Source organism: Nyctereutes procyonoides, unplaced genomic scaffold, assembly GCF_905146905.1.
Source record: "Nyctereutes procyonoides isolate TBG_1078 unplaced genomic scaffold, NYPRO_anot_genome, whole genome shotgun sequence".
In the NCBI taxonomy this organism is placed as follows: domain Eukaryota; kingdom Metazoa; phylum Chordata; class Mammalia; order Carnivora; family Canidae; genus Nyctereutes; species Nyctereutes procyonoides.
Window position 1 is genome coordinate 27,278,203 of NW_026575020.1, and position 17,362 is coordinate 27,295,564.

The following is a 17,362-nucleotide window of genomic DNA, read 5'->3' on the forward strand; positions in this document are numbered from 1 at the left end:
AGGGTTCTGGGATGGGCTCCTGGACACTCAGCAGCACAGGTTCAAAAAAAAGCTCATTTTTCTTTCTTCCTCCAGCTGCTTCTTCTACCCACTTGCTCAAACCAAAACCTCTGTATAACCCCAGATCTCTCTCTTACCTCCTCGCCCCCTATCTCCATGGATGTTGCCTCTGTCTCCCAGACTCAGTGCCCATTCACTGGGCCTCCTACCACCTCCTGCTGGCTTCCTCACCTGCCCTCCCCCACTGTAGTCCTGGCTTTCCATGGCTGCTGGAGTGAGCTTTTAAAAATGCTGCGCGAGGGCAGCCCGAGCGGCTCAGCGGTTGAGCATCTGCCTTTGGCTCAGGGCGTGATCCTGGAGTTCCGGGATTGAGTCCCACATTGGGCTCCCTGCATGGAGCCTGCTTCTCCCTCTACCCATGTCTCTGCCTTTCTCTGTGTGTGTCTCTCATGAATAAATAAATAAAATATTTAAAAAAATAAAAATGCCACTTGGGGACACCTCGCTGGCTCAGTCAGAAGAGCCTGTGACTCTTGATCTTAGGGTCCTGAGTTTGAGTCCTGCATCAGTGTAGAGATTACTTAAGTGAATAAATAAATAAATATAAACTTTAAAAAATTACAATAAAAATTTTAAATGTCCCTTAGATCAAATCAGCCCTCTAATTAAAACTCTTCAGTGGTGGGGCACCTAGGTTGGCTCAGTGGTGAAGCATCTGCCTTCCACTCAGGTCGTAGTCCTGGGGTCCTGAGATCAAGTCCTGCATCTGGCTCTCCGCAGGGAGCTTGCTTCTTCCTCTGTCTATGTCTGCCTCTCTCTCTCTCTGTCTCTTGTGAATAGATAAATAAAATCTTAAAAAAAACAAACAAAAAACTCTTCAGTGGCTTCATGTTGATCTTAGAAAATAATCTAAATTCCATTCTGTGTCTATAAAACCCATGTAATCTATCTGGTCCCCTCCTCATCCCTCCAGCCTCCTTTTATCCCAGGCTCTGGCAGGCTCACAAGGCAGTGGCCACACTGGCCTCCCGGCTGTTCTAATGTGCCAAGGCCTTTGTCTTTGCCCCCTGCCCTGCCTTCCCTCTGCCTGGAGTGCCCTCCACCTCCACCTCCACTTCACCCTACCCCCACCCCTGCCCTGCTCTTTACCTGATTTGGCCTTGTTATCCTTTAGCTCTCAGTTCACATGTTCTCAGAGGGGCCTTCACTGATCACCACCTGACATGCCCTCCCCACCAGTCTTCTCCCCAGTCTGGAGCTGTTTCCAAGATACTGTATCTTCCTCTTTCCTTTGTTTTTCACTCTAGTTTTCCTGGTACCTATCTTCCATGTGTTTTAAGCCTGAGTTATTTTGGTCAACAAAACAGAGATAGAAACTTCCGTCCTGAGATTACACTGGGTGAGACACTTATTTGATTTCATAGCACTTCCCTTGTCTGAAGTCAGTTTGCTTGTTGACTTGTTTATGGACTTTATTAAACGTAAGTTCTGTGAGAGCAGGGATCATGTCTGTCTATCTCTGGCTTGCTTGCTGCAATATTCCTAGGGTGTGGCATGTTGTTGGTACTCAATAGTTGGTGAGTGAATGAATGATTAGGAGGTAGCCTGGAAAATAAGTGGGGCAGGGAACAGTACCCCAGGTGAGGGAACAGCACATGGGCCATGGTCTAGTGCCGGGGCCCTGTGGCAGCCATACCTGGGCAGTGGTCAGGTTGAAGATAGGAAACATTCCATCTGACTCTGTGTGTCCTGTGTTGCAGACGCCTGGTGGAGCGGCTGGAGACCATGAGGCAGAACGTGATGGGGAATGGCCTTTCCCAGTGTCTGCTCTGTGGGGAGGTACTGGGCTTCCTGGGCAGCTCATCAGTGTTCTGCAAAGACTGCAGGAAGGTAAGGCCCTTCTCTGGCTACCCAGTCTGGACCTGTTCTGTGACTTTGCACCCTGGCTTCCATGAGTGTATGTTGTATGTGTCTGTGTGTGTCCATGTATGCATGTGTATGCACATGGTATCCTGTGCTGCTCGGCAAGAAGAATTAGGGCCTAAGGTTGAATGGCCTGGCTTCTAGGGCCAACCCTGGGGAGTGGACCTCTGGATCCCACAGGCCTGGGTATAAATCTAGCTATTTCACTAGCTGGATGACCTCAGAAAACTTGTCTAATATGTTGAGCCCTATCTTCCGCATCTGTAAGATAGAGATAATGATAACATGTACCTTAGAAAATCATAAAGATTAATTATATGCATAGGTCTTAAAAACTTTGGCACATAAGTACTCAGTGAATTTTATTAGTCATTATAAAGGAATAAAATTCTCCTCAGGACCAATCATTGTGCTAGGATTATGCTCCTTATTCTCTTGATCTGCTCTTGACCCCTGACCCCTCAAATGAGAATGATCTTTGCTGCAAAGTCAAATGGATTTTTCCCTTTTCTTATACTCCACTGATTACTCTAAATTATGCCCCATATTAAATTGTTACGTGTTGAGTCCAAGACTTCTTTAAAATAACTTTTTGTTTTTTCTGGAGTTTCTAATTGTCTTTTCTTGTTGACTCAAGTATAATATGCCTTCTAATCCTCAGGATTATTTAGCATTTCAATTTTACTCTATTGCGTGGAGCCTACATTTTTTCCTCCCTTTTAGACTTAGTTCTACTCCAGCATAGACTAGTTGCTGCATAGCTGTTATCATGGTCTTCCCTTTACTGCCCTCCTAGGTTAGAGAGCTGTTTCCAAGATACTGTATCTTCCTCTTTCCTTTGTTTTTCACTCTAGTTTTCCTGGTGGAACCAAAAACAAATAATGATCAAATAAATAAGAATATTTCAGGAAATAAATAGTACATTCTAGGAAGAAATAACAGGAAATAGAAGATTGGTGATAGGGCATGGTGGGGTGGTTAGAGCTGAGAGGACCATGGAATATAGAGAAGACAAAGAAGTAAACATGGACTTAGCCACATGGAAGTCGTTGGCAACCTTATTAAGATCATTTTGAGTGGCAATTAAAAGCTGGATGAGAGAATCCAGATGCAAAAAGGTCAATATACCAAACTAGTAAGTGGAAAAGCCAGGATTTCGGCTAAGGTCATTTTTCCCTGTTTTGTAACATGTGGTGAAACTGGGCTAAGGAATGTGGATTTGCTGGTGAAGGGTCCCAAGAACAGTGGAGATGTGGGAGGGGCCTGGATGACAGGATAAGGGTGGGCACCTTCCATAGTCCCTGAACTAGATACTAACATAGGCAGCAGGCAAAGAGACTTGGAATGTCTTGCTCCCAGCCCTTGGGTAGATTAGGTTATACTTTGTGACTTCTGCCTGGGAGAATGGGGCCCAGCAGCCTGTTTCCACTCTCTGCCCCTCAACCCCACTGTAAATGCTGTAAATGTTCAGGTTTATAGGACCATGATGAAGGAGCAGAGCCTTGTCTCTTCCTCTAGAAAAGTCTAAGACGTCTGCTATTGGGGCAGGCTGCTGTCCTGACTGCCAAAGGGTCCTTGGAGAACCAGGCAGTCTGGGACTGCCACTGTTGTCTCCCCTCCCCTCCACCCTTCTAGATGCTCTTGACACTCGCTACCCCATGATACCCTGGAACACTGGGCTGGTGCAGTTTGAAATTGTTATTTTGCAGCAGGCTGAGGACCTAGTCTTGGCTTGGGCAGCAAGGTGAGGAGGCCTTTAAGTTTCCAAGAGGAGTTGCTCCTGGGTAGAAGTGGGAGGAAAGGGTGCTAGCTGGGGCCACAGCTGAATAGTGGGCATTGTGCGTTTTCTTCTCCATCCTCAAAAAAAGCATGTCATTTGTTTGCTCATTCATTCATTCTGCGAATAGTAGAGGGCCTGCTGTGTGCAAGGCCTGTTCTAGGTACTAGCAATAGCATGAATGAGAGAGACAAAACCCTTGCTCTCATGGTGATTTTTTTCCAGGAGTGGGAGAAGGGAGACAACAGACAAATAAAATACTGTCAAGTAGACTGAGGGCTCTGTAGTAAATTGAGGGCAGTGTGGTAGGGTATGGCCAGGAGTGCCTCTCTGAGCTCAGACCTGAGCACAAGCAGGAGCCAGTTCTGGGAAGATCTGAATGGAAAAGGGTTCCAGGCAGAGGAAGCAGCAAGCATGAAGTTCCTGAGGTGGAAACCCACTGGGCATGTTCAAAGAGCTAATGAAGGCATCAGAGACCTGCCCATCACACAAGAGCTTTGTAAGTCAAGGTCAGGAGTTGAGATTTGATTCTAACCTTCATGGGATGCCACTGGAGTGTTTTAAGCAGGGTGTGATGTGATCTAATTTGTCTTTGTGAGGGATGAGCCTAGCTGCTATCTGGCGAGTGGATTGCAGGGGGACATAAAGTAACAGTGGCACTGCCTGTCATTAGGGGTGAGACAGTGGGGCTGGAGACAAGGTAGCACAGTGTGGGGGTCACATGTTAAGAAAGTGCATCTTTTCACTGTATCTGAGCAGGTGGGTGATTGAGGGTCCTGGGAGGAAAAGCAGGTTCTAGACTACAGACAGGCCAGAGCAAGGGATCACTTGGTCCATCCCGTGTGATGGGTGACTGTGGTCCTTCTGGGCTTGCCAATAAGTGCCGTTTCAGTGCCCACGGGTATGGGTTGCAGCCCCAGCTGGACTACAGCACAGTGACCTCATATGAGTCACTTAACCTCTCTGGGCTTCTGTTTCTTTAACTGTAAATGGGATAGGAAAGCTACTTATATCACCATTGGATGGGTGTGAGGAGGAGATGAGCTAAGAGGGCTCATCTCAGGCTCAGAGGAAGCCTTTAGCAGAGTGTAGGGTCCATTTCAAACACCCAGTATGGGATACCTGTTGCTGTTATTATTAAATCCACTCCAAGGTTCTAGCTTTTGAGACTGCCCACGTGTTACAAAGAATGGAACTGACCTTTCACAAAGCTCCGGTAGATTTGGTGACACCACTGGTCTTAGCTCAGGCTGCCATGACAAAATGCCACACACTGGACAGCTTCAGGAACAGAAATTTTTTTCTCACTGTCGGCCGATCGACTTTCTCGCAAACCCCCATCCTGGCTAGCAGACTGCCGTCTTCTCACGTGGCAGCAAGCCAGCTCTGGCCTCTCTCTTTTTATAAAAGGACACCAGGCCTCCTGGATCAGGGCCCCAGCCTTAAGACCTCATTAAACCTTAATTACCTCCTACAGAACCTGTCTCCAGGACAGTCACAAAGGGGGTTAGGGCTTTAATATTTGAATTTTGAGAGGCTACAATTCAGTCCATAACTCCCCACATTTTCCTTGTTATAACTCATGTTTTCTTTTTTTTTTAACTCATGTTTTCTTGAACTTAAAATTGAAGTTCCCCACAATTAGTCTCATATTTCTGATAATTTATATAAAACTCCCAGATGTCTTTTTAGCCCTCCAGCATTGGATGTCCTGAGCCAACAGAGAGATGTACAGTACCTCATATAAATGTTAACACTCAGTCACTTAACTGTTGTGGGCTAATTCTGGGTTAGGGGAATCCAAAAGGAGAAGTGTCTAGAACAGTCATTTCCCTCAGGTCCTGATGGTCAAGGTGGGCACTGTATTCTCTAGAGTGGTACTCTACCTGGCTGGACCCAGGTTCCAGGATGAGAGCAATTGAGAGATCTGCCTGTAGGAGCTGGCTCCTGGAAGCTGGGTGGGCTTCTGAGAGGCTGAGAGTAGCACAAAGGGTGTTTGGAGGAGGGAAGGACAGCACAGCAGAAGCACAGAGCAGGAAACAGGCTGGGCATAGACCTGTCTGTGAGGATGTAGGCCCTGAGGGCAAGGAGAAGGGGGCTGAAAGAAGGAAGGACCCAGGAGAAGGCATCAGATTTGACTTGGGAACAGGAACCTTGGGGGAGGGGCAGGGCAAGATCCTGGGGACTGGAAGGCCTGGGGCAGAGCTGAGATCTTTGGGAAGGAGAAGGGGGTTGTTAGAAGGAAGAGTTATTTGAGGACCAAGCTGCATTTGAGCAGAGTGGGCAGGTCTATAGGGCATTAGGTCCACCAGGAAATAGTCAAAGAGATGCAGACAAATACCCTGGGGTCATTCTGTCAGATGGTGGTCACTTAGGAGCCAAGTCCCAGAAGAGTCAGGAGCAAGGCCCAGACTTAACCTTACAGCCCTTCTGAACATCTGGGAGTGGAGGGACAGTGGCCTCCATTCAGTCATCCAGCAAGTATTTATTGTAGGTCTGTGTTTGGAAGCCCTGGGAATACAGGGCTGTGTGTAAAGACACACAGACCCCTGCTCTGAGAGGGGAGTGTTAAATGGTTGTGGATGATTAATTGCAGTTGTTATTGAGGTTACTGAGGCAGCCCTGGGGGCTGAGAGAGTCTAACAGGGCACTGGACCTAGTGGGGGTACCTCAGGAACCCTCTACTCTGGGCTCACCAATTTCTGAGGAGCTTCCCCTGTTTATCTCCATGTCCACCTTCCACCTCCATCCCTTTTGCCTGGAGCCCTGGGTGCTGGGAGGTGTGCATGCAGGGGCAGGCTGCAGAGAGGGGATACTGGGAGATTTCTGACATGGGATGCATCTAGATCTAAGCCTCAGGTGCTCTTGGCCACATGGAGCTGCTGTCCCCAGCAAGAGCCTTGGTGTATTTAGCCATAAGCTAATGAGTGTGCCAGTAGAGCCTGTGATGCCAGTCCTTGATGCCACGTCTGTCCCCTCTGTAATTGGGCCTGCACACCCAGGCTGCCAGCCCTCATTATCGAGGGCCGTGGTGGGAAAGGAGAGGGGCTGGCTGGTTAATTAGAGAGGCCTGGTGCTTCTGATTGCTTAGACGCTGAGTCAGCCAGCCTTTGGTTTGATTGAGAGTGTTTTCACCAACCATGGGGAGCCAGACAAGGCTGCAGGAGAACCAGCCTGAGCCCCAGATGGCACTGTCACTATGCAGGGGAAGCAATTGCATTTTTTCTGGTCTTAGCCAAAATGTGTTCCATGGTTTGGGCACAGAGGGGCCTGCCCATGAAGCTGTGGGCTCTATAATGTATGCTGAGTCCCTGGGGAAAAGGGACTCTTTATATTTGGCTCAAAGCCCTTAGAGGAAGTCCAGTTCATTGGGTTGTCAGGGATCTAGCCTGGTCTAGGGAAGCATGGAGGGAAGGGACCATGCCTGAACCAGATTCCTTGATTCCTGCCCCCTACCAAGGCTCTGAGGAGGTATGTCCTCCAAAAGTCAGCCCAGACCCACAGCCAGGGGAGCCTCCAGGAACCTGGGGCTGCTAATCTCATCTAGAGAGCCCACCTCCATGACCTCATCTCACCTTAGTCACCTCCCAAAGTCTCCCCTCCAAACACCATCCCAGTGGGGGGTAGAACTGTAACACACATGATGGGCAGCCCCAGTAGCTCAGCGGTATAGCGCCACCTTTAGCCCAGGGTGTGATCCTGGAGACCCGGGATGGAGTCCCACGTCGGGCTCCCCGCAGGGAGCCTGCTTCTCCCTCTGCCTGTGTCTGCCTCTCTCTCTCTCTCTGTGTCTCTCAAGAATAAATCAATCAATCAATCAATCAATCTTAAAAAAAAAAAAAGAACTGTAACACATGAGTTTTGAGGGGGCACCTTCAGTCCCTGGTACCTACTGAACAGAAGCTCTGGGGGTGGGGATATTGATCTGTGCTTAACAAACACTCCAGGAGAAGCCGATTGTCTTTGGTTTGAAAACCTCTGCTGTAAGGTCCCAGACCCAGACCCAGCTAAGGACAGTGTTAAGGTCCCTCTGCTCTTCCCACTCCCCTTGTCCTCCCCCACACTTCCCCACCCTCACCCCTGCACCACACACCCACCACCAGCTCAGGGTCCCCCCACCCTCCTTCAGGCTGTCCTTGCCCTTCCAAACAGTAGACACCGAGGCTGTGGTCTTTCAGTCCTTGTGATGTCCTCTAGGGTTTTTAAAGCTCTTTCACAAAACTAATCCTTTTTGATCTTCAGGACAAAGCTGTAGGGAGAGCACGGGTGGTGACACTGTTCCCCAGCCACACAGATGGAGAGCAGTGGTTCATCTGAGGTCACGTGGCCTACTTGGGTTCCCCACCCCCCTGCCAGGTGGTGGGGAGCTGGGTCCCCCAGGGGTGTTCGCTGGGCCATGCTATGTCTCCACACCCTCAGGCCAGGGCAGTCACAGCATTTCCCTTCCTTGGAGAAGCAGGGCTGTCTTTCAAAAGAATGCAGGAGAAATATATTCATGGGTTAAATATGGAGAATTTTTCTCTAAAATCACGAATAAGACAAGTTTTATGGATCTTTATCACTGCTTCTATCCACATAGAACCAGCAGCCAGGCCAGGGCAATCAGGCGAGGAAGGAAATGTATGGTATACAGGTTGGAGAAACATAGCTAAAGCTGTCATTATCTGTGAATAACATCGTTATGTAACTAGAAAGTCTGACAGAATCTAAATACAAATGTGTACAATTAGTAGGTGAATTCATTAACAGGGTTGTTGCATACAAGTTCAATACAGGTTTAAGAAAATCAGTATTTCCATACATCTGAGACAGAAATGAGAGAAAATAAGAAGTATAATTTAGGACAAGGGAGCCACTGATATGCAGAGAATGGTCTTTTGAATAAATAAGGCAAAGCTATCTGGATATTCATGTGGAAGAAAATGTATCTTGACTTTTACCTCACACTAGTCACAAAAGTCAACCCGCAATTGATTTCAGATTTACATGTGAAAGGTAAAATGATAAATATTTTTGGAGGAAAGATAGATCAATCAATAAATAATGCAGGGGAAGTCACATTAAAGTCGAAGAGTGAGTGCCTGTGTCAGCATGGAAGATGCATTTGGGGACCCCACACACACCCAGATGGCCCTGTCAGGGGACCACCCTCCCACCTGTACTCTGCCTAGTGCCAGCAGTGTGGTTAGCTGGCTGCCCTCACCACCACTGGGGGAAACAGCTTTCTAGCCACCCTCCAAGCCCTTCAGAAGCAGCCTGAATGTTCTCAGGATGTACCCAGTGCAAAAGCTAAATACCTGCAGCGGGATGGAACCTACCTCGAGGGGCCAAGAGCCTATGTGGGCAAGAGAAGGGAGCAGCCCTTTGGAGCCAGCTCAGCTCCCTAGGCCTGTCCTTGCAAATGAAATTGACTTTCATGAAGGGCTGTCTCTCTCCAGAATTCTGTCCTTCATTCATTCTGTGGTGTTAATTGTGTACTGATAATATGCCAGGCCATGGAGGTACCTGTAATGAACAAGGCAGGAGGCAGCCCTGTGCTCATAAGCAGTGCTCATAACCCTGACAATCAGTACTTCTCTCATGTCATACCAGATACTGGTCTAAGGGCTTTTCACACATTCACTTACTCAGTCCTCCTAACAACCCTATGGGGGCAGCACTATTAGCATCACCCTTTTACAGGTGGGGAAACTGAGGCACTGAGTGGTTAAACCTTGCCCAAGGTCATTCAGCAAGTTAGTTATGGAGTGAGGATTTGAAATCACGCAGGCTGGTTCTGAGCATTCTGGCTGTGCGCTGTGGCCCTACCTCACCTCTGTAGAGTATATGGCCTAGAAAGGCAAGATGGACAAGAATAGCTAAATACAATAATTTCAGAAAGCGGTGGGCAAAACATGAAGAGAGGGGGAGGCACAGCAACTGCCAGTTGGACGAGAGGAGGAAGGAGCTATTTTATTTTGGATGCACAGCATGGGTCTCTATGAGATGACATTCGAGCTGAGACAGTGACAAGACACTTACATTGGATCTGAAGAAAGTGTCCCAGGCCAAGGGGTGTGTGGACGAGGTGCTGGTGGGGGGGGGAGAGTGAGGCACAAGTGAGAAGCAGAAGGAAGAAGGCCAGGGAGCCTGGGGAGGGAGAGGGCCCCACGAATCACCCCTCAAATCTCTGTAGTCTGCCCCTCGCTTGGCCTACAGAGTGGGGCCACCCCACCCTGCTCCTTGGATTGACTTGAGTCCCTCAAGACAAGAGGTAATTTTTTCAAATGTTGTTTAATTTGTAGGTAAAACGTACATAACAAAAAATTTACGATTTTAACCGTTTTTAAGTATATAGTCTAGGGGCATTAAGTACATTCACACTGCTGTCCCACCATCTCCAGAACTTTCTCATCTTGCAAAATGGAAACTCTGCATCCATTAACACTAACTTCCATTCCCACCCACCCAGTCCCTGGCACCTGCCACCCTCCTTTCCATCTCTAGGAGTCTGACTTCTTCAGGTGCTCATGTAAACAGAATCATACAGTGTTTGTCCTTTTGTGACTGGCTTCTTTCACTTAGCATGATGTCCTCAAGGTCCGTCCACGTGGTAGCTGGTGTCAGAATTTCCAGCCTTTTTAAGGCCAAATAATATTCCACTGGGTGTATGTAACACACTCTGTTGATTCATGAATCAGTTGATGGAAACATGGGTTGTTTCCACATTTTAGCTGTTGTGAATAGTGCCTCGATGAAAATGAGTTGTGCAAATCTCTCTTCAGGGCTCTGCTTTCCATCCTTTCCAGAAGTGGAATTGCTGGATCATGTGGTAATTCTGTGTCTAATTTCTGAGGAGCTGTCCTCCTGGTCTCTGTGGCAGCCGCCCCATTTTCACAGTGCCACCAGGGTGCAGGAAGGCTAGGAGGGAGTGGTTTTCCCCGCACAACCTGCCCCCTGGATGAGACAGCTGAAGGTCACTCGGGACGCCCTGTCCCCCATCTTAGCCCCCCTCCAGTGGCTCTGCTCTGGCCCATGGGGGAGGCAGCCTCATCTCCTCACCTTGTCCTTACTCCTCCGTGACCTAATTCAGATGTAGAAGACGTGCATTGGTGCCTCATTACCAAGATGGATTTTTTTCATTCGGCTTACTCATGTTTCCTTAATTCCTGGGAAAAATCACTTAATTCGCCTGCCCTGCAGGCCTGCTCTCGCTGCTTGTGCATTGCCCAGGCTGCTTGGCAGGAATTGACTTGGCTGCTGTTGCCAAGATCGGAGGATCGGACCAGACACCACACAGCATCTTGGAACATCTGCCTTGCTCCGGAGTCTAAGGGACAGAATATCTCCATCAGGGCACACATCTCTGTTGCTGCTCTGGTGCCCATGTGGTGCCTGTGGCGTGGCTCCCCTTCCCCCACACTGGCTTCCTTTTTGCTATTGTATGCAGTTCCAAGCCCATTCTGTTCACCCTGTCAGGCCACTGCCCTTCAACTCAGGGTCATCAGAAAAAGGCCCCAGAAGAGCTGCCAAGCAAGGGTGGCCTCTGGGAACCATGCAACCTCCAGAGGTCAAGCCCTACAGCTTCCCAGGGAGAGAGAGCAGAGTTGTGGCTATTGGGTCACTTCCGGCAGCCCTTTGGAGACCCTCCCGCTTAGATCACCTTCGTGCCAAGCCCCGCCCCCTGGTGACTGGACAGTGCAGTGTGATGTGAGAACTGTGTGGCTCAGAGGTGTGGATGTGGAGTGATGGAAGTGGGAGGGCTGCAGAGTATAGCTGGTTCTCAGCCGGGCCAGGCCCAGGAGGGTGGGCACCAAGGCGCCAGAGGAGGGCATTTCAGGAGACATAGCTGTGTAGAAGCAGGGTGAGTGGAAGTGCTGGCACTGGTTGCTGGTGGTGGTTGAGGGTGTGGGAGAGTCAGCAGGGGAGGGAGGGGTAAGAGGCAGGCTGGAGGAGGGAAGGAAGGGGGCGGGGCTGCTGAGGATCCTGTAGGCAGCAAAGCCATCAAAGAGTGTTTAACAGGGATGACAAACAGGTGGGTCTTTGCGGAGGTTCCATCCAGAGGCACATTTGGAGGAGGGTATGCTTAGTGGGTTGGAGAGCCTGTTGGATGCTGAATTATCCAAGTAGCAATAATGAGGGTCTGAATTCAGAGAGGAACCAGGATGAAGACTCAAAAGACAGTTATGAGTTATAAATAACGAAAGCTGCCAGGGATTGAGAGCCCACTGAATTACCAGCCACCCTGGGAGGTCATGATCCCTACTTTGCAGGTGAAGAAACAGGTGTGTGGGAGTTAATCCCTCATCTGGCCACACGAGGGTCAGTGGCCAGGTCTGGCAGCCTTGACCTCTGTGCTATGCTTGTGCTCAGGGCCTGGCCTGCTGGACTGGGCTGGGCTGAGTAGGGGCAGGCATGGGGAGGGGCTGATGGGACTGTTTGGGGCATGTGGGTACAGACGGGACTGAGATCGTCGGGGGAAGTCATGTGAACCGTGTGGTCTGTGGGCAAGATCCCAGGCCACGAGATTTAAAGAGGGACCCTGGAGGGAGATGAGCAGCCCAGACGTTGGGATGTCAGGGCCACGGGCGGGGGGCAGATGTGACTGAAGTGACATGGGAGAAAGTAAAGGTCTGGGTTGAATGGAAGACTCCCACCACATGCAGCATGGTGGAAAGGTAGGGGGCAGATGTCTTCTTCCTTTGAACCTGCCTAAATGACCTACCTGGAGATATTTCTGTGACTTCTTGTCACCACGTGGGTGTCATGCTTTTGAAGTGTTGGGGCCTCTCTATACAGCAGGTGAACCAGGCTGGGTACCTGCTAGATATAGTCAGATCACCCAGGTGTAAAGGAGTCACACTGAGAAGTACTGATCCATATAAATGTCAGAGAAGCTGCCTGGTAGGGTGTTGGGGGGCAGAGGACATTGCAGAGAGCTAGGCCTGGGGGGTTTCTCCCCAGCCATGAGATATGAACCACCCATCCTCCTGATTGGCCCTTGTGGAGCCCCTTCAGCAGAACCAAGAGCTCAGGGTTCCTGACCGTGCCCTGACTCTGCCAGCGTCTGCACTTCCAGTTCTGAGAGTGTTTCCAGAATTCACAACTCCTGTCCCCTACAGGCTGTGCACCCTGGAGCCTATACCAAGCATCCTGGGGACCCTGCCTATGCCCTGTTCCTCTCCCACACCAGGGACCAAGAGCTGGGGTCAATAACTATTTTTGTACCATCTTTGAACTAGAATGGTTTTTACCTTTGTAAATGGTTTGGGGGGGAGGGAATCAAAAGAATATCTTGTGACAACACACAAATGTTACATGAAATTTAAGTTTCAACATCCATAAAGTTCTGTTGGAACAAGCTCTGCCCATTCATGTACATGTGGCTACTTTGGCTTGACAGTGGCACCATTGAGTAGTTATGACAGCCTAAAATATTTATCTTCTGGCCATTTACCAAAAAACTGTGCCAACCTGTTAGCCCCTGCCCAGGGCGCCAGGCCTCTGGGAAGTGAGAAGGGGTGTGTAACTTCCTTCCCCTCCTTGCTAGGTGTTGTGAGTGGCCAGGGTTTTTGCTGGGGCTCCAGAGAATTAAAGGTTTAGTAAGATAACCTTCCCTTATTTGTATTAGTTCTCTTTTCCTGGAGTTTTACTTTTTCATGATTTTATTTGAGAGCGAGAGACCACATACACAAGCAGTGGGGAGAGGCAGAGGGAGAAGTGGACTGCCCGCTGAGCAGCGAGCCCCTTGCAGGACCTGATTCCAGGACTCTGGGCTCATGACCTGAGCTGAAGGCAGACACTTCACCAACTGAGCTAACCGGGCACCCCTCCCTTTGGAATTTTATTTATTTATTTTTTAATTTTTATTATTATTTTTTCCCCTTGGAATTTTAAAAACTACTTTTCAGCATCTCATAGAAGTTGAGAGCCCTGACTTCTGGCTGCCTGGGTTCTCCTCCTCCCTTGGGCACATTGCCTCCCCTCTCTACCTTAGTTTCCTGACCTGGACATGAAAACTCCTGATAGCAGCTACCTCACGAGGTGGTAGGAGGGTCAGAATGGGTGACATGTATGGTAAGCTCTTAGAAACAATGCCCAGCACATGGTACCTGCACAACCATTCTAAAAGTCAAATACAGGGATCCCTGGGTGGCGCAGCGGTTTGGCGCCTGCCTTTGGCCCAGGGCGCGATCCTGGAGACCCGGGATCGAATCCCACGTCGGGCTCTCAGTGCATGGAGCCTGCTTCTCCCTCTGCCTGTGTCTCTGCCTCTCTCTCTCTCTCACTGTGTGCCTATCATAAATAAATTAAAAAAAAATAAAAGTCAAATACAAAGTATATAAAATTCAACTCCACACACCCATCCTTCACAGCCTGAGCGTTTGTCCTTCTGCACCCTTCTCTCTGCGCATGCATACAAGTGGACACAGTGACCCAATAGCCACCCACATACACTTAAATGGGGCCATAATATACTCTTTATACTGTAGTTTCCTTTTCTTCCCCCCACTTATTAACATCAAAGATCCCTCCCCTTCAGGTCTCTACATGGAATCTACTTCCTTCTGTGGGAGCTCTATGATGAAGGGGATCTTTCACACTTCCCTGAGGCCCTTCTCTTCAGGCTGCTTGCATACCCTTTGGAGGTCAGGACACAGGTGGGATGCTGGGCCATCCTCTGTCCCCCAACCCCATTAGGTGTGGACTCTTCTCCTCTCCCAGGGCCACAGCCCACCCTGCAGCTCAGCTCTGCTGCTTTCCTCTGCATAGGCCTTTCCCACACACAAACCCCAGCCCCCCATGCCTGAAATCCAGTTGGGACATGGGCCAGGTTCTTTCTCAGAAGGGAATCCGATGGTGGACACAGCCAGTGGGTGTGGTGGGAGCAGTGGTGCCTGGCCCTGTAGGTGACAGACACATCTGTGTCAGTGGTACCCACACCTGTGGCAAGGGGACCCATAATCAGGAGAGCCAGCTGCAGATGCAACTCTGTTCTGATGGCCCCAGGTGAGTCTGAGTCAGAATCCCTACCATCCCCCACTCCCAGGCCTTGGTCCTCCCCTGTAGAAGGTAGTAGAATCCAGGTAAGCATATCTCTCGGGCCCTTCCAGCACCTTTCTCCTGTGACGCTTAGGCTGCGTCAGCCGGCATCATTCCTGCCCCAGACCTGCTCCCCAGGGGCCAGTGCCCGCCTTGCAGATCAGGGAGCAACAGCTGAGAGCTAAACCTCATTTTTCGAGCCTCCAGAACACAGTTGGGCTTGTTTTTTTAAAGCCATCATCAGTTTATTTCCTAGTCTGCTTTGGCTCAGGCTGTGATTGCATCTGTGTCCTCTCAGTAGGAGGAAGCCAGTGTGGGGGTTGGCATGTGCTTCTGAGAGCTGCTCTGCCTCCGATGTTTCTCTAATGCCATGTGGCCCTCACATCCCCCCTCAGAGGTAGGGTAGGCAAAAGGCAATGATTATACCCATTTTCTAGCTGGAGAAATAAGCTAAGTGAGAACTACTCTCACTGCTTGGTTCAAAACTTTGCCCACATACCCTATGGGAAGTAGAGAGAGCTAAAGACATATAGGAGGGTATCCCTGGGTGGCTCAGTGGTTTAGCGCCTGCCTTCAGCCCAGGGTGCGATCCTGGAGTCCCAGGATCGAGTCCCACGTCGGGCTCCTGGCATGGAGCCTGCTTCTCCCTCTGCCTGTATCTCTACCTCTCTCTCTCTATGTCTATCATAAATAAATGAATAAATCTTTAAAAAATAAAATAAAATAAAATAAAATAAAATAAAGACATATAGGAGACCACCACCGCCACCTCCGCCCCCCCCCACCAAAGGAAGATGGTCTCTAGTGCCAGCTTGCCCATGGGGTACCAAAGGTGTTGACTGCATAACCCCTAGAGCCGAGTGTCACAGAATGGTGCAGCCCTCAATCCTAACACTGCCCCCTCGAAGCAGACTCATCATAGAGTGATCCTGGGGCCTTAGCCTAGTTCATCACACCCCTGAGGTATCTGGGTGGCAAGACGTGTGGGGGAGATCTGCAGGGAGTTGTTAGGGACCAGAGTCACTGTGAGGCCAGCTCCTCACTGAGCAGGCAAAAGCTTCTGCAGGCTTGGGGGGTATTGGGGACCCTGGCCAGGCCTCTTCCCTGAGGACACCTGTCCAGCACCCCCTTGAGCCCCTTGCCACCTGAGGTCAGTGGCTCTTTTCCTCAGGTCTGGTCAGCGTAGCTTTGAGAGCACGTCGACAGCAGGAAGCAGTGTTGGCAAATCGGTTTAGTAGCTGTTACCAAGAACAGTAATTTTGTGCAGCCTCTTGTCCTCTGTTGTGGTAAATAACAGATAATGACATTTCCAGTTGGTGGTGTGGCCCTCGCCTCTCCGGCTGTGCCCTGCAAGCCGCCACGCTTTGGAGGGCTTGCGATTCTTCATTGCTCTCAAACGGCCTCTGTTTTTCCTTTCACGACATTTCCCTCTCGGCTGTTTGCTGTTCACTGACCTTAACTGGAGGTGGATTTAGCCAGTTCTCCATTTCCCCATGGGGGGAGCACAGGGCACCTCTCCTGCTGAGGGGAGTCTGGGGGCTGGGGGGAGCTGACTCTCCTCTTGTGGCTCCCAGTAGGCCCAGTTTCCAAACCAAGAAAGAACCAGGGCTTTCTCAGAGACAGCTTGGGGGCTTCGTAACTTCCATTCCAAGCCCTTTCCTCACCCTTATCACCCCACCTTTCGTGGGAGGGATGACTCTCCCAGGTGACAGATGGAGAAGCTGAGGAGGCCAAGAGGCCTTCCTGAGACCCCTCTGGGAGTTTCCAGACATGGCCAGTAGTGGGGTTGCCCCAGTGGGGCCTCGTCCTGCCTGCCTATAGTAGAGTCTCATTTGCTTTCCAGCTCATCCTCTGCTTCTTTGCTCTGTCATCTTGCTTAGGTGGGATTGATGGCTCCCTACTGCCTACAGAATAAAGTCTAACCATCCCCGTATGGTATCCAGGGCCTCAGTTTGTTGCCTGGGCACAAACTGCTGACTTGAGCAACGGAGACGAACCCCCTGGGCTGGGAGTTCTGAGACCTGAGGATTGGGCCTGGCTCCACTCCCCTTGGCGCTCTGTTCCTGCACCCCATCAAGGCCCCTTCTCAATTATTAGTGCTGCTGCTCCTGGAATGTTTTGAAGCCTTGGGGTGTTTGTCTAGCCTGCTGTATTTTTTCTAGTAAAAAAAAAAAAAAAATCGGTTCCAACAACAGGTATTATTTTGGCTTCAAGGATGTTTACTGTGTCCCAGGCAGTGGAGGGAGAGGGTATTTTCACTTAAACTGACCTTTTGAGAGTTACGATAATCCTGCAAAGTCAGAGAAGGCAGTCCTAACCCCCAGATGGAAGGTGGGGGCTCCCGAGGGGCCAGAATGTCTCATGCTGAGTTGGTGGGGGCAGGGCTGGGGGACAGCTGGGGTCTCCTGACATTCACCAGGGAGCAGCTGCTGCTGACTTGGCTTCTGGCGGACCCCGATTGGCCATCCCTTGTCTCCCCAACCCTCCCCTATCTCCCAATCTGGTCTTTTTGGCCAAAGCAACTTGAGTTTATTGAACGACTGGCAGTCGTGTCCAGCTTCTGGCCCCATGGATGTGCTCTGGGTCCCCATCTGCCTCTCCCCAGGTGCTGGTCCCCGTGGCAGCCCCTTCCCCTTCTGT

General features: G+C 50.0%; 1 protein-coding gene across 1 annotated transcript in view; it reads left to right on the forward strand.

The window, feature by feature from the left end:
• Positions 1-17,362, forward strand: part of RPH3AL (rabphilin 3A like (without C2 domains)) — a 144,920-nt gene that overhangs the window by 61,877 nt on the left and 65,681 nt on the right. The window contains 1 exon segment of the mRNA XM_055319276.1: positions 1,761-1,890. Within this exon segment, the coding sequence (XP_055175251.1) occupies positions 1,761-1,890 (130 nt within the window).